Consider the following 23,589-nt stretch of genomic DNA (forward strand, 5'->3'; position numbering starts at 1 on the left):
CTGAACAGACCATGTAAGTAAGCTGAAATACTAAGACATCCTATTCAACATGAAATGAGTTTTTTTGTTTTTATTTTTTTTAACAAATCACTTTCATTTGAAAACCTGAAGGAAATGGCAACCCACTCCAGTGTTCTTGCCTGGAGAATCCCAGGGACGGGGGAGCATGGTGGGCTGCCGTCTATGGGGTCGCAGAGTCGGACACGACTGAAGCGACTTAGCAGCAGCAGCAGCAGCAGCATTAACTCTCTTTCAGAACAAAAATTACTTTTTCAATATACAATAGTTCAGCATTATTCTAAGCTGATGACTTACTGACACAGTGCTGTGTGTCCACACTGTCCCCAGAACCATCCGTGTTGATAAGATGTCATAAATCTACACTGCCCATACAACTGGCCAGCAGTCAGTCACATGACAGGACTGGGCACTTGGAGCACGTCTAGTGCAGCCAAGAAACTCAACTTTTAATTTTATTTAATGTACACTTAAATATAGACACGTGACTGCACTGCACGGCGCAGATGTAAATGATCGGTGGGATAACACTGCAAATGAAATCCCTCCAACTACATACTCAGGAGCTAACTATCACCCTAAGAGAGAAAGGAATGACCTACAATTGCTTACATGATATAAAAAGCACCAGAGTAGCTCAGGGGATGGTGGGTTTTCACTGATACTGCTAGCGTCACTGGACACCTTTATTTCTAAATCCCAATCTGGGAAGTGACCAAAACAGCTACTCTAGGGCTAGGACAATATTTCCCAACAAAATACAAAAATATGTGTGTAACAGTCTTCAGTACCCAGTAGGTGCTCATTATACATTTCTACCCTTTTCTTCCTTTTCTTTCTGCCAGTGCTCAAGTCAAACTAGTTTCTTCAAGGTAAACAGGTTCAATCTGAGCATCCCTGATCTCCTGAATAGGCAGGTCCCAGAGAGATAGCCTGAACAACAGAAGCAGGACAAGTGCGAGCTGCTGAACTGTTAACTTCAGGACCTGCAACCATAGGCCGATGAGCCTATGAATCCAAGAGGAACTAGAAACCCGAAAGCATATTCACATCTTTCCAATAATTAATATCTTGGAGGGCTTCCCTGGTGCTTTCAGATGTTAAAGAATCTGCCTGCAACACAGAAGACCCAGGTTCAATACACTTTCACTTCTTTTTTTCAGTATCCTGGAAGCCAAATATAGTCCATCTTGATCTCTCTTCCCTTGATCTCTGTTTCACTTTTTTTCAGCTTCTACACTTCAGGACATGATTTTAAAAAATGTGGTAATTCCTATTTGGTCAACACAACACTATATTCTAAAAACAATATCCACCAATCAAGAAGAAAACGTAGGTTTACTCAGAAAGGGGCTTCCCATGTAGCTCAGCTGGTAAAGAATCACCTGCAATGCAAGAGGCCTCAGTTCAATTCCTGGGCTGAGAAAATCCACTGGAGAACAGATAGGCTACCCACTCCAGTATTCTTGGGCTTCCCTGGTGGCTCGGCTGGTAAAAAGAATCCGCCTGCAATGCGGGAGACCTGGGATGGATCCCTGGGTTGGGAAGATCCCCTGTAGAAGGGAAAGGCTACCCATTCCAGTATTCTGGCCTGTATAGTCCATGGGGTCGCAAAGAGTCGGACACAACTGAGAGACTTTCACTTCATTTTACTCAGAAAAAGCTCAAGAACAAGGTTAATTGTTTGCACCAGCCTTCGCTTCATTTATACTCACAGACACAGTGAGGTTCCCCCAGGGAATGTCACGGGCTGTCACATTATTTTTCTCCCACATCTTCAGCGTTTCATTGCCAGGGTTAGAAGGCTCAACACACACACATCTGAGAAATGAGAATTGGATACAGTTTTAAGGATTCTGAACTTCATGTTTATACTGTGTTAAATCAGTCACACAGTGGAGTGGTTTTTAACTTCCTTATTCCACGTTATAATGCATGGGGAAAAAAGTGAAAACATTTCAGAAACAATGGAACGGAATGAAGTTTGGTTTACATAAATAAAACAAAGAAAATGCTTACTTAATGGAACTAGTTGGACACATCCCTTGGGGCAGAACTATTTTCTTTAAAAATCTGGGAAGACACCATATTTAACATGGTCAGCCTCCAATGAATCTCATCACTTAACCCCATGGAGCTGCTGCCGCCCCAGTGCCCACACACACAACAGGCACCGGGAACCAGTACAACTTCTACTCTTGTTAATCCCACGAATTCTAGCAATTCCTTTATTCATCTTAAGAGTCACCCTTAAAGTAATGGGTAAAACATCATTTTTCAGGGCAGAACTAGGAGAGTCAAACTAATCAGAATTCAGTTCATACCCAGAACTATCTGACTTGCTTGAAAAAGCTAGAAACCCACACATGAGAAAACAAATCTCTGAATATTGATTCAAAAAATGAACAGAACAAACAAAAATATTCTCAACTGGACCATGAGCTGTTTGAGAAAAGGTGGGAGGCTGGACTTTGGATTCACAGAGGCTCTGTCATTTACTAGCTCTTTGACCCAAGTCAAGTTTTAACCTCAAAGAGCCTCAGTTTCTTCATACACAAAAGGGGCTATGATACGAATGACTCACAAAGACATAATGACTAACACTGATACGAATATTAAGCAACACTCAACACAGTGTCTGCCACAAAATGTCAGCTGAACAAAGGACTTGCACACACAGAAACAATGCTGTAACCGCTGTCACGAAGCTGTGAAAATCATGCTCACACTTCTTAAAAATCAGAGTAACAGGGAAAGAGAGAAGACAAAAATTTATGTTAAAAAAAATAGTTTGAGAACAAAGATGACACAAAATAGACCTGGTATCAAAGTGTCGCTAATATTTTCAAACAGGTCAATATCTTACAGGAAGCTGCAGACTCCTCCGTCCTCTGTCCATCAAAGCCGAGAGTGTGGAGGACAGGGGGGGAGGAGAAGTGTGACGCGGGAGCACAGGGCGGGGGCAGGAGGAGGAAGGGTTTTGGTCACCACCTTCCTCCGTGAAAGTTCACCAAATGCAGGCTCAAGCTCACATGAACTGTACGCAGGACAGCAAATACAGGCATCCACCTCAGAACATGTCGCTTTAATAACCTTCGTGACGTTTAAGTGTCTGCCAACCCTTTGCAACTATTATAATTACTTCTCAAATCCCATTTTTTGAGTCTTAAAATATTTTCATTTCATGCTTTATCACAAAGAAAATAATCCACTAAATAGCATACAACAGTATACTGAAATTATATTTTAAAATAACATCCACAAAAATTAATGAAAACGCACAACATGAATATTTAAATATACGGTGGGCAGTTGCCAAACAACTGAACTTAAATTGGCCGATCCAATTTAAATATGAAACCAAAAATATACACACCTGGACCAATAGTTTCATGGAATAACAGTGACTGAATTTGTTCAGTCACATTTATGTCCACTGAGTGCTTTGGTAAGATCTCACCTGTAACAAACAAGTCAACCTCCATATTGCCAGTTGGGTAGTTATAGCTTGATATACAGTGAGCATCACGTTGCAAAAAAAAAAAAAATCTGTTTTCTTTTGCTCTGAAACGTCTGCAAAAATACATTTTAATATTAGGGGAAATAGAAACACTTACGAGTAGCTGGTCAGTTCCTCTAAATTGTTGTGCATATTAAATGCATATGTTTCTCCTAAATGGAAGAGCTTCTCCAAAGCCTCGTAGATGAATATGATGCAGATGAGAGCTGCAAAAGCCTCCTCAGTGAACCGAGTGATGTAACACACCAGGCTGCTTGCATCTGTTGCAACCAAAACAATGCACAAGAAAGAAGTCCATAGACCAATACTGGTTCTCAGAGACAGATAGGAAAGGTGGTAATCTCTGTTTGGGAAGAAAAATAAATGTGGACACGATCAACATATACATGCCAAACAGTACTGGTACTTAAAATTTCCACAATAAGCAGTAAGAACAAACACATGACATTTCTAAAGACAGCTTATTACAGAATAACAAAATAATGACTAGAGAAAGCTCTATGTGCTTTTTTTTGCTTCAACTCAAGACTAGCTTGTTATTAGACTTAACGGTTATATTTTACTTATACAAAAGTTTTACAGCGAAAACCTACCAGGCAATATGTACTTAAAAACAAAGAGCTCACTTTAGAAACCAGTTATGAGGCATAAGCGACAGACACCGGCCTCCAGGACACCTGGATGTGCGCTGCTCTCTCTGCAGACCCAGGGCCCCAGTGTGAACACAGCGGCCACACCCCTGCCCCGCCGTCACACCTTCACCACCACTAGCTCCGCCACCACCAGCATGACTCATTTTCCAACTCAGTTTCAAATAAGTGAGTCTAAAACAGGTCAGGCCACTACATTCTCTATTTATGTGCGTATCATGCCAGATCAGAATCAGCTTGTTCAGGAAAGAAAGAACCAGAACAAGAGGAATTAGATGAATCAAACATGTAACAGCACCAAGTTGTTCCAGGTTAAACATCCAGCTGCATTGCTCTCACCAAAGGGACAGTACTGCTGGGTCAGATTCTGAGGCCATGGGCCAGCGGCCTGCACTGACCCCGTGCATGAACACCCCCCACCCGCTGCCTGGCAGAGCCAGCATCAGCCTTCTAGACGCACCTCTTCCTAAACTTCCTAGTAAGACCGGCATACTGTACAATACCTAATTCAGATTTAACACCTTCTTACTAGGCTGAAATCTGCTAACACAAAAGATTTTTATTGTCCCCCACGTGACATGCTTATCAGAATACAAATCCACGGACTTTATACTCAAGGTGACTGGCGTGAGAGCAGAAGCCAGAGGAGGGTTTGCCACACAGTAGCCCCAAAACATTGAAAAAATATATATATATACTGATCAGATCCTCTTTTCCAGCTATTAATAAATACACAAAGAACTTTTAAAGTTAATACAATAATATATATATATATACACTATACACTTACGTAAACACATGTGAAAAGTGGATAGCTATTACATACCTGCAGAATTTAAATAAAATTTTTTCAAACACTAAAACTGGACCTGTGCTCCCCAATATTGTGAGAGGTTGCCCAGCAAACAACGAGTAGGCAATCCCAGTTAATGACGCTCCAAAAAGAGACTCTATTGCACTCTGTTTAAGGAAAGAAGAAACGAATAAAAGTAATACATCGTGAACATATCTCTAACCTACTGTAGTACATGTAAGACACCTGAAAAATAAAAATATTAATCAAGTGGTTTAAAAAAATACAGCAAATGCAACTTTAAATCTCAAACTTAACATTTAAATAAGGAAAATTAAAAACATTTTAAATACTCTACAAAATTGTTTTGTTTTAGCATACTAGAGGTGAACTTTTGCAATCAACCTTAATTTAAAGCTCAACACTGTGGGAGGCAAGGAGAGTGGGGTACATGGAAGACAGACACAAGAGGCTTCAACCCCCTCTATATAACATGATTTCCTTCTGAAGCCCGTGGTGAGGACAAAGATGCATATATTATTTCAGTATTTTGGTATGTCAAAATAGTTCATTTAAGAAAATAAAAAGTATTTGCAGTGTTTGATACCATGTGTTCCAAAAAAAATCTACTCCTTCAAATAGATGACCAAGACATCATCACATGGTCCTATCATTCTCAAATTGATTTCCAAAGACAATTTCCCACACATTTTAAAGAAATTATTCTAATATGACTGGCTTAACCAATAAATATAAAAAATGAAATGCTTAACACAAATAAATGAAAAATCTCCTGGAAACCATAGAAAAGGAAAACCCATTAAATTTGGGTTAAAATGATAAAATGAAAGACTCAGAAAAATCTTAAAAGCTAGTAGGCCAGTTTTATTTCACCACCAATGTCACACCCTAACTGATTAGGTCATGAGTTGGGAAAATGTGTAGACTCTGCCACTACAGGGAGGTGGGGGCTGAAAGAAAACAGTTTCCATTCACAAACATTAAGGTCAACTGGAATACATGACCAGGAAAAGGGAAAGCCTAGCATTAGGAAAGCAAAGAGAAGGCACTTGTGAGAGACAGCCCTCCTGGACCTGGAGGCAGCAAGCAGCGAGCAGAGATCAGGGCTCCAGGGGACCAGATCTGAGGAAGCAGACCGCCTCCTGCGAGCCGTGAGCTGCTGAACCACGGCCACATCTCAAACTCACCCAGCCCAACTTTCCTCATCTTTGAATGTGGGTGATGAAAGTCAGGAGAGCTTAATGAAGCAGTGTTTCTGAAAACACCAGCAGGAACAGAGTCTGGCATCTGGGATGCACTCAACAAACGGTAGCAGCTCTCAACATCAGTACTAACAGCGTGTCAGAATCAAACTCACAGCAGAAACAGTTATGTCGCAAATGAGACACTCAACTCTTAGTATAAAAACAGGATCAAACCCACATACAGACTCCACTTTTGGCAAAATGAAGAAGAGTTCATGTTAACAATATATTTATGAGTTGTATGAGATAAATGTGTTTTCTTGCCCACAGACAAAAAAGACTGTCCTAGAAGACACTGATAAGCTGTTATAAAAATCCTTGGTTCAATTACAGTATGCATATTTAGAGCTCAAATCAAAGGGAAAAAATGTCTAAACATCACCCAGAAATAGAAAGCAGGGAAACAGAAACAAGGAGATGGCAGATAAAGAAATGCTAATGGCTGGGGGGTGGGGTGGGTTGGGGGTGTGGAGAGGCCGAGGGGCACAGACAGAATGAACTCCCCCCACCAGTGCTGTGTGGAAAAAGCAGACTCTGCCAGGTGGAGACCTTTCTTACCCTTCCCCTCACTGCCACATTCACTAGTTCCTATACCCAGATCTACTTTTTCCCCAGTTTTAAACCATTTCTATCTTCACTGCCAAACCGAAGCCCATCTTTCCCTAGAGAAATCACAGCCCCACTCTGCTGCCTCCCCCAGCCCACATTCAGTCTCCATGCCACCCAGCAGAAGCCCGCCTTCGGCACCCCCTCAGCCCCTCCACTGCAGGGCGCGGGGCAGCCCCTGCTGCTGTCGCTGCTTTCTCTACCTCTGATTTGGTCTCTGCAAAGTTATACCGTCCAGATTTCTCATTCAAAGCTCAGGCTGTGCCCATATCTAATCTGCTGGGCCACTTTCTCCTCACTCCCCTCCTTCTTCTGATCCATAAATGGGGATAACTTCCCACTTCTCCTCTCCCTTTAAAGTGCTAACTTCATCTATCTCAGCTTCCCACTCTGTATTTCTTTCCTACCACTCTAGAAACTCTGGATCTACACTTCCTAACGTCTCCACTTTTACCTCAAACTCCAATAAAGCACCTGAAAAGAAACACATCGTCTCCGTATCAGGTCCCTCCACAATCCTTCTAACTTCTCTGCTTCTATAGGTCTTCCTTCCTCTCACTGGTGTGCCGCCCAGCACACCACGACACAGGAACTGCATGTACACTGTCTCATCTTCCTCTCACTTAGGCCCCAGAGGACAGAAGACACATGCCCGTGTCTTACCCGTGTCCATGCTCCTGCAACGTCTAGAGTGCTACCACACACATGGGGTACTAAAGAGCAGGATGAGGTGGGGAGCCAGTGAGTGACAGTCCAAGGGGAAGAAGCAGCATCTCCGTGACGGTAACAGACAAGACACACGTCCTTGGGGACCGGCAGAAATACACATACCACTTGTGACAGCTGCTTTAAGCAGCTTACTAAATAGATATATATCTGGTATAATAATAGAAAAGAATAATGTAAATGAGTCTAAATAACCAAAAGGAAACTGAGTTGAAAGGAAATTTCAGTTGTCAGGTTTACCTCATGTTCAGCTTATGAAACACTTGAATTAAGCAATTATTACTACTTTAGGTTTGGTTGGTTTTTACAAAGCCTAAGATCTATAAAAGATAAACTTTCTCCAAGGAGTAAATATCATTAAACAAAATACACTTAGGAATCACAAACTGTCTCACTTAAATGCCATTAAAATGTATATAAACAGCAACAAAAAACACTTTCTCAGTTTCACACAGCAGCAGGTGCGGCTCTGTAATCACAGCCCCAGTATGGTATTATCCAGAACAAAACATAAAAGCTTTCATTCTAGTCATGGCAATATACAGATGTAGTTTTCAGTTATACTTTCCAGTTAACACTTTGGACAACTTTCACACAAGTTTAGTAACAGCAAAATTAAACACCGCTTCAAAATCCACCATTGTCCATAATTATGCTCCCTTCTTCCCAATGGTCTGCCTGGTGGACCCACCAGGGCAGACGAGTTACTGGTAATCACATGGCTCTAACTAGTCCTATGATGCCCTGAAAGTCACAGAGCACCCACCCCGTGCCCCCAGTGAATTCTCCCACCCACGACCCACCGGGACGAGTTCAGTTCATCTGAACACCCCCACCCACTCTCCCCCCACCAAGACAATACAAGCCTTTTACTCAATTGATAAAACCATTCATCCAGCAAGCCATGAAAAACTTTTCTTTTTTTTTTTTTTTTTACCTCAACTGTGCATCTTCTCCTGTTCAAATGGCTCCCCCATGCTTTCCACAGCCATTACCTTTGGGGGAAGTCTGCTTTGGGGCGGGTTAGTCATGCTGTGGGCAGACTCTTCAAATACAAGTAGGAAGAGGGAGACAAATGCACAGACACTTGCCTCTGAGCAGCTAAGAGCCTGGCCGCTACCAATCTTTGTACTCACTATTCTGCCTTCTGTAGCTTCTCCAAGCAGCCCTCCAAAAGTGATTACAGGAGACATACAGGCACAGTATAGGAAAAGAATCGAGGCCAGGCACTGCAGACTTAATGCATCCTTGAAGTCACTCAAGAAAAAAGGTGCTTTCCTTTTGATGTCAAGTATCAAACCACCAAAAAGCCTAAATAGGTGAGATGAAACTCGTCAAACTGTACACTAGAGGATTCTGGCTGTTCACACTAAAACTATGGGCTACATAAAACTGCTGGTGCCTAGCATTTGTCAATAAAAATTAATATCCTATTTAAATAATGGTACAAATTTTAGAAGACACACTCATTTAATCTAGTCCACTGACAGCAGAAAGGTAGATCTCACTAAATTAAAGGAGACACAGCATCTATATCTTACAGACTATATACTGAAAAGACTACAGGCAAACGACTTATATAAGTAAATACAATATCAAACACAAATGTGCAAGGAAACGTACAATAAAAATAAATAAAACCTAACAGCCCATTTATGAAAATGTGTGTAAGCAATGCTATTAATCATTATCTACATTATAAATCTTAAAGGCAAGTGTGAGAAATATCAGGAATGCAATTATAATATAAATCATAAGTCCCCAAATGCCCTTTAGTAAGTACCTGTGCTTAGGTTCACTCCGTAGTGAATTAAATAATTTTACTTTTAAAATTAATACTCCAAACACATAAATATTTGGTCTAGAAAAAAGTCTAAAAACTATTTCAGTGTGTGTAATTTACTGTATATGTAGTCAAACCAGTGTGCATATTAATAAAACAAAGATGTTTAAATTAGTAAATTTAAATCTATATTTGTACATCAGATCCTTCTCATTTCAGTGTTTCTTCAATCAGACTTTTGGATACACCTGATCTGAAAGCACTCCACTACAAAACAAGCTCTGTGAGGAGCAGGGACCTTGTCTTATTCACTGCTATTCTATCCAGGGTTTAGAATACTGCCTGGGAAGCAGCAGATACTCAGTAAATACTGGTGACAAACCAGTAATTCTATAAAATACATAATCATTTAAATCCCTACTGCAGAAAAATACACCAAAAAAGTTAATATTATGCTTTCAAATGCTTGAGATCAGCATTCCTCAACCTTACTGGCACCAGGGACCAGTTTCATGGAAGACACTTTTTCCACAGACTGGGAGGATGTGAGGGGCGGGGGGCAGCTGTAAACCCGCCGCTCCCCTGGCTCTGAGGCCTGGGCCCTCATGGGCCATGGACCAGGGCCAGGGCTGGGGACTCTCGCTCTAGACGTTTCAAACTTTACCATTCTAGTTGTTTCCAAAGTTAACACTGAAATGAACCTAAACATACACTGACAGCTGGAAGAAGTTATCCTATAAATACGACAGCAATGGGACTAAAAAATCTACAAAGGAAAGGGTGCCAACTTGTAATAAAAATGGTGCCAATGATAAACTAATGAAACTATATCATCACGTCAAAAATTTATATGTGAGTCTCAGGTAACATGATCAGTAGGGGCCTGACTATGTACTTGTTAGTGACTAACCCTACCTCAGTTTGAAGAAGTAACAATACCAATAACTCAAATGAGCACCTTTTGCATGGGGGCAGAGGTTTACTCTAGTATATTCAGAGACTACTACTATTTAAGATCCAAGATCTTTAGCTCATAGGGAGCACCAATGGGCAAACAGTATCACTATCCACATGCTTTCTTCTAGACTATGGCAATACCACGGTATTTTTCTATCTCTACAAAAAATTCTAAGACAATGTTTGTACCTGAAAATATTTCTATTTTTTTATCCCAAGAATTAACTTCTGCAACAATTTTTCTAACTAGGTTTCCAGAGATTATATGCTTGTCTGCCTGATTTTACATCATCTCATGGTATGCTGCTCACGGAAGAGTTTTACATCTCTGCACACACGACACAATGGCTGCGATTTCTCTCTGTTCCCATCGTTCTGACTTTCTATGAGAATGGCAATAGGGCGCCATGCTTTCTCAAGAAATCTTCTGTACAGACAATTATATTAACCTACTACAGAACTACAGCATTCTTAACATATGCTGCATAATGTTTCTGTTTTAAATTAAATCCTAGTATACAGAACCCAATATATTCTAGTAAACTATTTTTAAATGCATAGTAATTATCCTTAACATTATATACCTATGAAAACAATACACTTTTTTTTTAAAATATGGAAAAATACTAGACAAACTTAGTTTCCAAACACTTGGAAAGCAAAAGCATGTCTCTGCCTTGTCCATCACATCAGTCTCTACCCCCAAGAGACACCCGCACGGAAGCAGCGTCTGTACCCACCGTCCAGTCCTCTGGAGCTCGGGCCCCGCGTGGTGTGCTGCCTCCTTCGGGGCGTCGCCCGAGCTGGGGGCAGATCCATTGGGAAATACAGGAATCTTTCTCTTTTCCTGCATTTCACAAAAAAAGAAAAACAACAACACACACACCTTTCAGAATCCCGTTTTAAGGAAGCCAAAATAGCATCTTTGTTAAAGGGAACATGAGCTCTCCCATTGATTATATGTCTAACCAGTACTCCTCGAAAAAAAAAAATGCTTCCTAGTATCAACTTCCACTCTAAAGACACTGCACTTTGAAACAGAATCTAAAATTTGTCTCTGTTAATATTTCAAATTTAAACTGGCATTTTTCATTTTATAATCTAACATCAAATACACTATAGAACACTCACACACATCATTGAAAATTACTACTCAGCAACAGGGACATAAAAATCCAATAAAACATCTCTTCAACTAAAATTTTAAATCCTTATTCATGTTCACTAGTGAAAAAATATACTTTATACTTTACATTAAGAAAAAAAGTAAATGCCATTTTTTCTTATTAAATACTTCCCTTAAGATGTAAGTAGCATGAGTCATCAAATAAATTTTCATAAAAATGAATTCCCTACTATGTTTTATTACAAACTCAAGAGTACTATTCTCATGATAAAAGATACTCTCCTCCTCAGGGAGCAAGTTTTGCTACCTCCAAAGGTCAGAGGTTACTGGACCAAAAAAAAAGTGGGTTGGGGGAGAGGTGAAGTGGGAATAGAGCAACAGAGGGACAGAGAGAAGGGAGACAGAGAGAGGAAAGAAGAGGGATGGGGAGAAAAAAACATGGGGTGGGGGTGTGTTCATCCCAGGGCCACCCCCAGATCAATCACAGCAGTGAACTCCCTGGGTCACATGTTCAGTATTTACAAAGTAGCACGACTTACCTATAATCCTAAAACTACCATTTGAAAATGTCAAGATTAAAACTAACTTATATCACAGTTCAAAGGGGAAAGAGGAAACAAAATTACTGAACTCCCACAAAACAAATCTAATGAAAATACTGTACGTCACAATTGATGCGATACAGCAAAAGCATCACTCAAGAAAACAAAGCAGCTCTTACATTAAGAAAAATGAAAGGACAAAAATAAATGTATTAAGCATTTAATTCACCAAATGTGAAAAAAAAGTCTTTCCTGAAGGAAAGTGAAAGGAATAAAACAGCTAAATGCAGAAGCTGAGTTACAAAACACAATATACTTTTTTAAAAAGGAGAACTGAAATAAATATTAAAAGTTGCTCTATTAGAACAATATGATTAAATATCAGCTAATATACAACCAAAGATATGACAAGGGGGCAAAGTCACAAATTTTATTTATATACAAGATAAAAATATACAGTGAGAGGGGGAGAGACTACACAGCACAACCCTGTGCAACTAAATGAAAAACCTTGATAAAATGGGTACTATACTTAAAAAAAAAATTTCCCAAAATTGACACCAAAAATCAGGAAAATAGGTCATTTTCTAGGAAAATATAACTTACCAAAATTGATTCCAGAAAAAAGAGAATGCTTACACAAACCAATTTCCACAGAAGAAATAATAAGCTGTTGAAGTCTACCATATAAGAGTCAAGCTCAGGAAATTCTACTAAAAAATCTTGCAAACTTCTAGAATCAAAGTATTCTAAGCCACTTAAAGAGCACACAAAAAGGAAAACTTACAAATCTGTTTTTATGAAACAAGTTTAATGATGATACCAAAATGTAAAGACTGCACAAAAATCTATAGATCAATCTACTTACAAATGGAGATGGAAGCAACTTAAATAAAACATTAGACAAAGACTACAGACACTTCAAAGCCTAAGCTGGGTTATTCTAACAATACAAGAGTGTCTTCAAATTAAAGAACCTATTAATATGATTTACCATAATAACTGGTAAGTAAAATTCATATGATCATCTCCAGAGATGCTAAAAAGCCCTTTGACAAAATTCAACATTCACTTATATTAAAAAATTCAATAAAACATAAATTAGGGTATTTTCTTAATATGATAAAATATGTATTTTGGCACCAATGATAGTAACTTAATAAGAGAAACACTAATGACTTTGACTACAATTATGAAAAAATTAAGAAAGGCCCTTTAAAGTCAACTACTATGTAAAACTATTAGAGATTTTAGTCAATACCATTAGACAAGAGAAAACATGTTAAAGGTGTAAGAGTTAGAAAATGAATAGTATTATACTTTTATTGGAGACCACATGACTATACACAATAAAAGAATTGAGGAAGGCAGCAGGATACAAAAGAAATATACAATAACCAATAGCCTTCATACATATACATATATATAAAAGCAACAGGCAATATAATGGAACAAAGACCTCAATTATAATAGAAACAAAGATAAAAGACTTATGTACACACTCACCAAGAGGAATGTAAGGTGCCCATAAGGAGAATTTTATAACATTCCTTAAGGACACAAAAATAGTCAGGAGAACAACTGGGGAAAGATATACCATGTTCTTGAAAAGATTTCAACTTTCCCTCAGTTCATTTAGAAATTTAATTTCCATCACAATTTTTTAAAAATTACACTTTATTTCTGTAAACAGAAAGTTGATTTCAAAGCTAGTATGAAAATAAATATGCAAAGATGACCAAACAAATTCAGAAAAACAAGAGTAAGAGAGAGGTCAAGAATGAATGCAGATCTATCAGATATTAAAATATACCAAAAACTCTCAGAAATTAAAGTGTGTATGTGGTCCATGCCTAGACCAATCAATGGAAAAGAAATCCCAGAAACAGACCTGAATGAATATGGAAATTTAGTAAATGATAAAGACAACATCACCAAAGAAACAGAAAAATGCTTAATTTTTTAATAAACTGGGACAAACAGACAACAATCTAGAAAAAAGATGAACTGTAGGCATTCTCTACATAGTACATCATGATAAACGCAAAAGGATCAATGAATAATTCAAATGTTAAAAAAAAGTTGGTGGAGGGTGATGAACAACAAATATTCAGGAATACTCAACTTCACTAATTACAGAAATACAAATTAAAATCACATTAAAATGCTTGATACAGTTAAGATAAGGATACATATAATACTGACAAATAACACCATGCTGGTGAGGCTGTACGGAAATAGGCGTTCTCATTCATCACCAAAATGAGTCCAAAACAGTTCAACCCAAGAAGAGGAGATTCTGGCAACATTTGCTAAAACTGTCAGTAAATTCCCATGTAAGCCAGTAATCTTATTCCTGGGAATCTATCCTACAGACCCATTTGCCCAAGACCAAGATGGCAGGTGAACACTACGATGTGGTCTGTAACAGCAAAAGACTGAAGACAGCCTGCACCAGGACAGGACAGACTACAGTGCGTCCACACTGGAATACAACAGAGCTGTGCGGAGGAGGAGGAGGAAGATTTTACCATTTCTTACCATCACACCTCCAGGAAATACCGTTACCTGAAAAAGGCAAGGTGCAGAACACTACACATAGGATGCTCACGTCTGGTAGGAAAGAGGAGAGAACAAGACTGCGTGTTCATATTTCCCTGTACTGAATAAAAAGTGGAAGAATAACACGAAACGAATAGCAAATGATGACCGGCAAGAGGTGGGGATGGGGTGGGATGGCAGAGACGACACGGTGGGGACAACTTCTCCAGGTGTAGCTCTTCACACAGTTTTGAGTTTAGAAAATGTATAAACTACTTGAAAAAGCTTAATGAAAAATTAAAAAAAGGAACTCAAAGAAGCATTGTGTAAGGTCCTCACCTGAGAGGGAACACTCTTCGGTGGCTCTATGCGTATGGAAGGGTCCCACTCTCCTGGAGGTAGGACAGTCACTTGATCTAAAAATTCATCAATTCCAGATAAGAGGTCATTTCTGTCTTTTGCTTTATAAGCTACATCATGAAAAATCTAAAGAAAATAAACACATTGAGTAAAACGATTTTAAAGTTGAAAGAAAATTCCATACATAGTAATCCACTTTCGATATCATAACTAAGTTTACATAAAGATAATTACCTAAACTCTTGACCCTACCTTCGATAACAACTTGAAAAAATAATTCACTATTAGTATTACCAGATAAATTAATAGTAAAAATCAAACAACAAAAGAAACTAATGACTTGCTAATACACAATAATTTTTAGAAAGAGGAAATTTTACTTGGGAAATAACATTTTAATGTCATTTATCCTAAAGGTATAATGAGGTATGATAACAATTTTACTTAAAATAATTAATTAATTTGATCCTTCCTATTGACTGGGTGCCTACTGTTTGGTAGGTACAATTCTTTTCTTTTTCTGTTGTTTATTTTTGGCTGGGCTGGGCCTTGACTGCTACACAGGCTTTTCTCTAGCTGTGCTAAGCAGGGGCTATTTCCTGTTTGCGGTGTGTGGGTTCCCACTGTGGAGGCTTCTCTTGCTGGGAGCACAGGCTCTAGAGTGTGCAGGCTTCTGTGGTTCGGGCACACAGGCTCAGCATGTACAGCTCCCAGCTCTAGAGCAATGCTCAGTCAGGAGTCGTAGCTTAGTTGCTCCAAAGCACGTGGGATCTTCCCGGACCAGGGACTGAACAAACCCATGTCTCCTGCATTGGTAGGCGGATTCTTTACCACTGAGCCACCAGGGAAGTTCTGGCAGGCACAACACAGATAAGTCAAAGTCCCTGCACTCAAGAACTCAGGGGCAATTACGTGAATACACTACTGCAGGTGGATAACAAAAAGTCCTGTACAGATGAAGCAGGGTAAAGGAAGGGAAACGGATGGGGGAGAACAGGGTGGCTGAGCAAGGTGTCTCAGAGGAGGAAGCGCTGCAGGAGGAATCTGACTGAGATGAGGGCGCAGCATGCAGGGAGTGGGGTGAAGGGTGGAGACAGTGCTCAGCGTCCAGAGGCCGCCACGAGTATCATATCCAAGGCGCAGAAAGGAAGTCCAAGTGGGCGGGGCAAACAGCAGAAAAAAGGAGCCAGTCAGAGCAGATCAGGTTCAAAAAGCACAGACATGAGACTCTATTAAGGCAGCAGTGAAGAGCTTAAACAAATACACAACAGGGAGGCCACGGATACATCTACATTAAGGAGATGATTTATTCAAATCTGCGTATTACTGATAGCACAGAGGAAAATACTGTAAGAGAAAGACCCATAAAATACACTTTAAAATCACCAAAGAAGGTAAGAGAGTCTATAATTTAATATGCATTATATGCTTCACAATCAGTGTCCGCGTCCAGGGGCGTGTTCGTTACCTCATCCGTCATGAGGGTGGCTATTGATCTTCCAATTTCGTGATACTGTGGTGCCTTGCCTGCAGGCCCCAGCAACAGAAACAAAAACCTAAGGGAACATTAAAACGGAGAGATTTGAACATGAACAACAGACATAAGTCTAGGAATCATAAAGAAATCACACGAATGTAAACACAGAAACATTACTCAGACCTCCTTTTCATCCTCACATCCTAATGGCCGCAAAAAGGTTGGCAACTCTATTCAGACGAATCACAAAACTAAAAACGGCATTCATAATTAAGTTTTGCCAAGTTATTACTTTCCATCTTTCTTAGAGTAAAAAAGTACTTAAGGAATCAGTGTTTTACATTAAAGACGGTGCTTCCCATCTTTTATATCCTTTCAAATTTTGAGTAAACAACTTTTTCTGCTCTGTACTGATGAAAAGAAGTAAATAAGTAAATAAAGTGAATACCAATCCCATTTAAGTACTTACTTTGGCTTAAGAAAATAGTTGAGTATTCATAAGAAATTCATGGTCCCTCAAACTACAATCTGGATAAAGACACTATAAGGGAAAATTAGGGACTAACCCTTTTGGAAGTAAAAGCATTTTATTTGCAACTCTTATCGTTTAACAGCCTCTTATTATTTAACAACCTCTTACTGCCTATCCCATCTCCAGAGGATCTTCCTGACCCAGGAATCAAACAGGGGTCTCCTGCATTGCAGGCAGCTTTTTTTTTTTTTTTTACCAACTGAGCTATTAGGGAAATCCAAAAAAAATTACTTAACTTCCTACTTAGGTATATTCTTATTAGCATACAGTAAAATATTAATATTCATACTTATCCAAACTGGGAGTATTCATCTTCCTGGTTTGTAAGAATTTAAACATGAATCTATGAATTACTTTTCTCATTTATCTCAGTACTGTACCATTAATGCAACTCAGGAAAGCTTATTAAAAAAACTAGCATGTACATTTCAATCAGGCTGCAATTAATTCTTCATATTTATTACTATAAAAATATATTCTTAATTATTCTCATTTGTAATTAAGTTCATATAATCAGTAGCTAACTGATCACACTTTGTATTAATAACACAACTTGCTAATTATTCTTAATGTATATTGAACAGAAGATTGGATCAGGTCAGAACAAAGCATTCTGCCTAATTCAGGGGCATTATTACATTTAATCAACCCTGAGGTACTGTTACCCTCATTTTACAAGGAAAGTTTAGAAAGCAGAAGCCTGGCTTGACCATCCCACAAAAAGCCGCAGGGCAAGGATTCAACTCCATCCTCTCTGACTTCAGTGCCTGCACAGAACATACTATGAACAGAACTTTATTATAAAAACATAAATGCAATGTATTTTTTAAAGGATGCTTTTTTTAAGTTCCAGAAAGAAAAGAAAGAAAAGTGAAGTCATTCAGTCGTGTCCGACTCTTTGCGACCCCATGGACTGTAGCCTACCAGGCTCCTCTGTCCATGGGATTTTCCAGGCAATAGTACTGGAGTGGATTGCCATTTCCTTCTCCAGGGGATCTTCCCAACCCAGGGATTGAACCTGGGTCTCCCTCATTGTAGACAGACGCTTTACATCTGAGCCACCAGGGAAGTCCAGAAAGAAAGAAAAATCTTTAATGCTCTAATAGTCAAGGCACTGGGGCAATGACGCCGTTAACCATAAAAAGGAGTTTTCATTACATAAAGCAACATGTTCCTCTAGATTTGGGACATTCTGGAAGAACATTAACTGCAGTTAACCCTCCCTTACCTTGTAGGGACGGGGACCTCAGTTAGCCCTGAGAGAAGAACAGCGGGAGCCAGTCTCACAAACGCAATTATAGGTCTTTCTAAAAAATCCACCTCTCCCACCAGAACATTGGACGCCTCAGCTCCTGAAGGAATTTTTCTCATGAAATTCATATCAACCTATTGACAAATAAATAATAATTTAAAATAAAGTGTACATGGTACTAATCAGTCTAGAAGGAAACAGGAAAAAGATGCTTCAAGACTACTATTCACTAATCAAAACTGGTGATCTAAAGGATGTGTAAGTGCCAAAATTCTCACAAGTACAAAGAATGAAGCTGACGAATATAAAAGGGCAACCAAAACAGTACTACCAAACAGTACTCCCAGCTGGATTACTGTCATGATCTTCACTACTGCAGAGATCTACATTACCGATATAGCACTATTCATTAAAAAACTATTGAAGACAAAAGTATAGTTCACAAACTAACAATGGTCCATGAAATTATACACAGTTCTAAAAATATTCATTTAGTCATTATCTACTGTTTAATCTTAGACATGAATTAGTTCCTTGGTATTTTATGTATTTTATAAATCCTTTTTATTTTAATGAACTATGGGCATTCCCCAGTATTTTCAGTAAGTGGGAAAAATCGTTTTTATTTTCATTTACAAGTAAAGTAGTCATAATTGGCATACGTATATGGTAGTGCTGTATAATTTAATTAGGTTGTCTGTGTATAATTACAAAGAAAAGGTTATGGACATAATATCGAAGTACAGGAACTTCTTCGTGTGTATGCAGCTTCACACAAGTCACTGAACAACCACTACCAGGGCTTCTAGGAACACAAATCCAGCACTTACAGCAGGCCTCTTGAGTCCCACACCCAGCGTGCCACAACTACAGTGCCAGGAGGCAGAGTCCTGCCCGACAGGGGGCAAGCGGGTGTGCACAGGGATGGACCAAGTGAGAGAAAGCACAGCTGTGACAGGACCAACACAAAGGAACAGCACCCGCCACGTCTAGAGGAGATCTGTGATACAGACCACAGCAACCTGCTCACAGCAACTCCGCTGCTGAAAGCCTGACACTCATCTGAGATAACTGGAGCATCAGTTATAAAAACACGATCAGGTTCCAACAGAACAACAGTACAATGTCCCAAATGCAAGGCTTTTAATTTCAGAGCATGAAGCTCAGTAAGCTATAACGCAAATCATCATTTAAGTGCCTTTTCTACAAAACGTGATCTATAGACTTCGCATCATAAAGGCTTAAAAATTGAATCTTACTTGAAATAATGGCATTTAATTAGAAGTCTGACTTTGTATCCTATAGTGAATACCATCCAACACCATCAAAAAAATTGCAATGGATATCAGATATTCAGAGGTAGTACTCATAAAGTATGCTTTAAATTCAACTGTAATTTGAACTTGCAGGGTTTTGCTTTGTTCTTTTGAAATAAGCTCTTTTTCACATTTCATTTAAACACTCACCTATAAAAATTAAAAATCACAGTTGAGACAGGTGAGTTTATTTTCAGTCCATGTCTTTACCTTCCCCTACCCATGGGGAAGCACCGATGTTCCCCAGTTACATTCCAGAAAGCACTGACACCACAGGACAGTAATTCTGGGATCACATTACAGCCGAGAAAAGGCTGAATTGTTACTGCTGAAACATCACTCCCAGAATTATCTTTCCGGTAGTGGCAGCTCCACAACAAACGCCTGTAGTTTGTGATATCTATGCGTGGGTATAGAGGAAAACACCGTATTACTCCCATATTGTCAGAATTTCTGACACTAGTAAAATATAACATTATTCAAGTGCTATGAGACTGTTACCTTTTTTCACAATTTCTGATCTTAAATTAACATCACAAGCATCACATCAGGTTTACAAGCACCGGTTATTAAACATTATTATAATCTCTGTTAATACAGTCACACTGCTAGCAACTGCCTCAGTAAGCATGATTATGAAAATGTATAGTTCATAACAGAAATTACCTTGCTGAAGTCAACAGTACTATTTTCTCTGCTTCCTCCACTTCCATTACCTTTCATTTCTCCACTTTTACTATTGTCCAAGTTTCCAGGTGCAGACTGTGGAGAGGCCAAAATACCTGTATTTAAGAACAAACAAATTCCCAAGTAGTAAGAAGAAAATTCACTTTGCAACCTGAATTTGCTCATATCCTGAAAGTGATGGGTTTACTAAAAGCAAATGTGCTAGGTAAAAAAAAAAAAAAAAAAAAAGTGCCCAGTGTTAGTACCATACCAGCAAGAGTGGAATAACATTTTAAGCCATAATGAAGCTACACATGTTAACATTTAAAATAACATAATTTGCATTTACAAAAATGGTGGCCTTTTGCAAAAAGAAAAAAGTGAGAAGGTGGAAGACCTGGGTCTGCTCACCACTATAAATACTTGGCACATCAACTGTCACTGTATCCTTAGACATGTGAACTGCAGACCTTAAAGATGCCTAACCACACTTACACACTTACATCAGTAACAATGTAACACTTCTGATAAACCCTAAATCCAAATGCAAGAGCTACATCAATGAAATATACACTCATTTTGCCATAATCTTCATAATCAGAAGTTTCCTCATGAATTTTCATCTCTCTTGGGTAAAATTCAAGTGCTGTCTACTGCCATTATTCCTAAGGACTATGTTAAAACACAACAGCAATGTTTTACGATATAAATACAAAGAATGTGGATCTTATAAGGGAACAGATCTATGTTAAAATAAGTCCTCTTGGCTACTTTGTAGCTATGTGCGTGACCTTAAGCAACTCACTCAACCTCTAAGACACAGACAGTTCAATCTATAAAATGTGTTTGTTTGGATTAGAAATGATATGCTACTGCTGCTGCTGCTAAGTCACTTCAGTCGTGTCCGACTCTGTGCGGCCCCATAGACGGGCAGCCCACCAGGCTTCCCCGCCCCTGGGATTCTCCAGGCAAGAACACTGGAGTGGGTTGCCATTTCCTTCTCCAATGATATACATTCTATTAAATTAGCTTGTCTGGATTACAAGTGATAGATATATGTTCATGCAAGGTATACTCAGTTCAAGTAAAACTCAGCAGCAACAAGCCACACACAAAAATAACCTAAAAACACCAGTAGCATATTATTAATCATTACTACTATGTATTTTGCAAAAAGTTCAAATGTTATAAAAATTTTAGAGTACATAACACAGATTTCTACCATTAAATGTACCTAATTTTTTCAAAACACCCAAACTTTCTAGTTCAAGAATACAGTAATCTTAATATATTAATACAGTAATATTGGTATTACTAATTAGTAATATTACACTAATATTAATATATTACCCCAAACACTGAATATCACAGGAGAAAATGCACCAGACAATTGTCACAGACTTTACCTCTAGTTTTAACTCTGCCACTCACGACAGCCTAGCGACCCACAGAAATTCACCACTGCACTGTTTGTGGTTAGAGCCTATAAACTTTAAACAGTGGCAATTAAATTTTAAAATTTTAAGCGTATCAGATATAGTCTATGCATTTTTGTTTTTATAGAATACAACATACACTAACTAGTAACCTGAAACTAAGTCATTTGAGTTCACAGCTTAAATTCAATAAAAGAAGACTTCATGACACCCACTTCTCTGTTAAACACCTACACCAGGATGCCACTGTGACCCCAAATTTCAGTCCACTTAGTCATATGCAGTCCACTTAGCCATATAACCATTCCCTAGAAATTGTAAACAATTCCGAAATAAAAACTATTCCCTAAACTGAACTCATTTTTCTCCATTTTAGCCTCTTCTTTGACCTTTGTCCCTAAACTTACATAATAGAATCCATTCCTCTATTAAAATACATGTCCAAGTGGGAAGAAGAAAAAGTTACGCGATATTTTTCAGTGGTTTCCACCAACTCCCACACAAGAAAATGAAGAGTATCATGAATGCCCTGGCAGCAACTACAAGTGACCATCAACACACACACGCTGCTAACTACAAACTGCATCCAACCTGCAGACACGTAACCAAAGAAAATATAGACACAGCTTCTCAGAACAGCCCTAGCCACCACACCTGGGGGACAAGAATGGGATGCGGAGAAGGCTCAATAGGAATGGGAAGAAGAAACGACCTGCAACTCAATTCCACCAAAGTCAGAAGAGAGGGCGCGAGGAAGTCAGGGGCTTACCTGCTCACCTTGAACGTGTTAAGGCGGCAGGCCGGGCACACTCAAAGTTTCCCACCACCGCCTTCTCCACGCAGGCTTTCCTAATGTCAGCTAAGTTAAACCTATATCCTGGAAAGGTAAAGGAAATGTCCTTGCTCCTACAGTAAATTCCTAGTGCTCAGAATTAAATGAATAAATTCCCCCAAATTAAAACTATAACGAGCACAGATAACTTGGAAGGACTTTCTTTACTTGCTTTAAGCAAAAGAAGAAGCAAATATGAGTACGTATAAACTCAATCCTGGGATTTAAGTCATACTCTGGTAATTCTATTATTTTGCCCTTCCATTTTTTTCCCCTCAAAATAGCATATCTACCTAGAGAAAAATTAAGCAAAGATATTGAAGTTTCCTGTCATTAAAAATTTGAAAGCAGAAGTGTTTGGAGCAGCAGTTCCCATCCACGGGAGTTTATGAAGGTGCTGGCAGCTGGTGGGTGTGGGCCAAGGGTGGTGCTCGATAGCTGATGATGCACAAGACACCCTACCACACAGAAGTGTCACCCCAAAATGCCAGCAGCGCCCAGGGTAAGAAACGCTGCGTCAGAAGGCATCACAAACACTGAAAGGGAGTTGCGTCTTTTACGTAAGCGTTCTCTAAAAAATAGCTAATGGGAAACACTGCTTTCTTTGTTTTTCTTTCCTACAGGTATTCACAAATTGTGACCTCATGACACAAAAAATCTCTGGCATTGGTCTCTCAGAAATGATGCTGAGGCCACCTTCTTCATCAGACTTCAGGAAAAGACAGCAGGGTTTCCAGGTGCTCTAGGCAGCGGGGACTAAGGAAGAGCTGTCCCTGTTACTGTGACTACATTCCTTCTACAGTGTCATCTTAGATAGCAATTATGAGCTCTCCCTTGTCCTCAGAAATCCTCTCTCTTCCCTACACTCTAGTTTTTTCCAAAAGGCGAGTAAATCCCATGGCATACTTAACAGCGGAGGGAGTAAAAATTTAATTATGTCCATCAATTTTCAGTTAATTGCTCTTTTTACCCTCTTAACATGACCTAATAAGTCACTGGGAACCTGCATGTCCCTTTCTTCCCATACAAAGTTTATAGTCTCTTATCATTAATCAGATTGAAGCTGGTAAAACAAGAAATAGTCAGTATTACTGAGACATATAGGTAAAAACAAATGCAAGGGAAAGTGACTTCAAGTTATTTTTGTTCAAGAAAAATAGTCAATTTTGTTAGTCCTTTTTAATGAAGTAA

General features: G+C 39.0%; 1 protein-coding gene across 9 annotated transcripts in view; it reads right to left on the minus strand.

Moving 5' to 3' along the window:
- The window catches only part of SLC4A7 (solute carrier family 4 member 7), a 123,628-nt gene that overhangs the window by 34,591 nt on the left and 65,448 nt on the right, over positions 1 to 23,589 (minus strand). For all 9 annotated transcript variants that reach the window (NM_001098926.4, XM_005222409.5, XM_005222406.5 and 6 more), the window contains 9 exons: positions 20,131 to 20,246; positions 18,125 to 18,282; positions 16,356 to 16,443; positions 14,867 to 15,013; positions 11,059 to 11,165; positions 8,715 to 8,889; positions 5,015 to 5,148; positions 3,636 to 3,881; positions 1,734 to 1,839 (listed from right to left, as the gene is read on the minus strand). In NM_001098926.4, coding sequence (NP_001092396.2) covers positions 1,734 to 1,839; positions 3,636 to 3,881; positions 5,015 to 5,148; positions 8,715 to 8,889; positions 11,059 to 11,165; positions 14,867 to 15,013; positions 16,356 to 16,443; positions 18,125 to 18,282; positions 20,131 to 20,246 — 1,277 coding nt within the window. The remainder of the gene's footprint in view (positions 1 to 1,733; positions 1,840 to 3,635; positions 3,882 to 5,014; positions 5,149 to 8,714; positions 8,890 to 11,058; positions 11,166 to 14,866; positions 15,014 to 16,355; positions 16,444 to 18,124; positions 18,283 to 20,130; positions 20,247 to 23,589) is intronic.

The sequence above is a fragment of the Bos taurus genome, chromosome 22 (genome assembly GCF_002263795.3).
Source record: "Bos taurus isolate L1 Dominette 01449 registration number 42190680 breed Hereford chromosome 22, ARS-UCD2.0, whole genome shotgun sequence".
In the NCBI taxonomy this organism is placed as follows: domain Eukaryota; kingdom Metazoa; phylum Chordata; class Mammalia; order Artiodactyla; family Bovidae; genus Bos; species Bos taurus.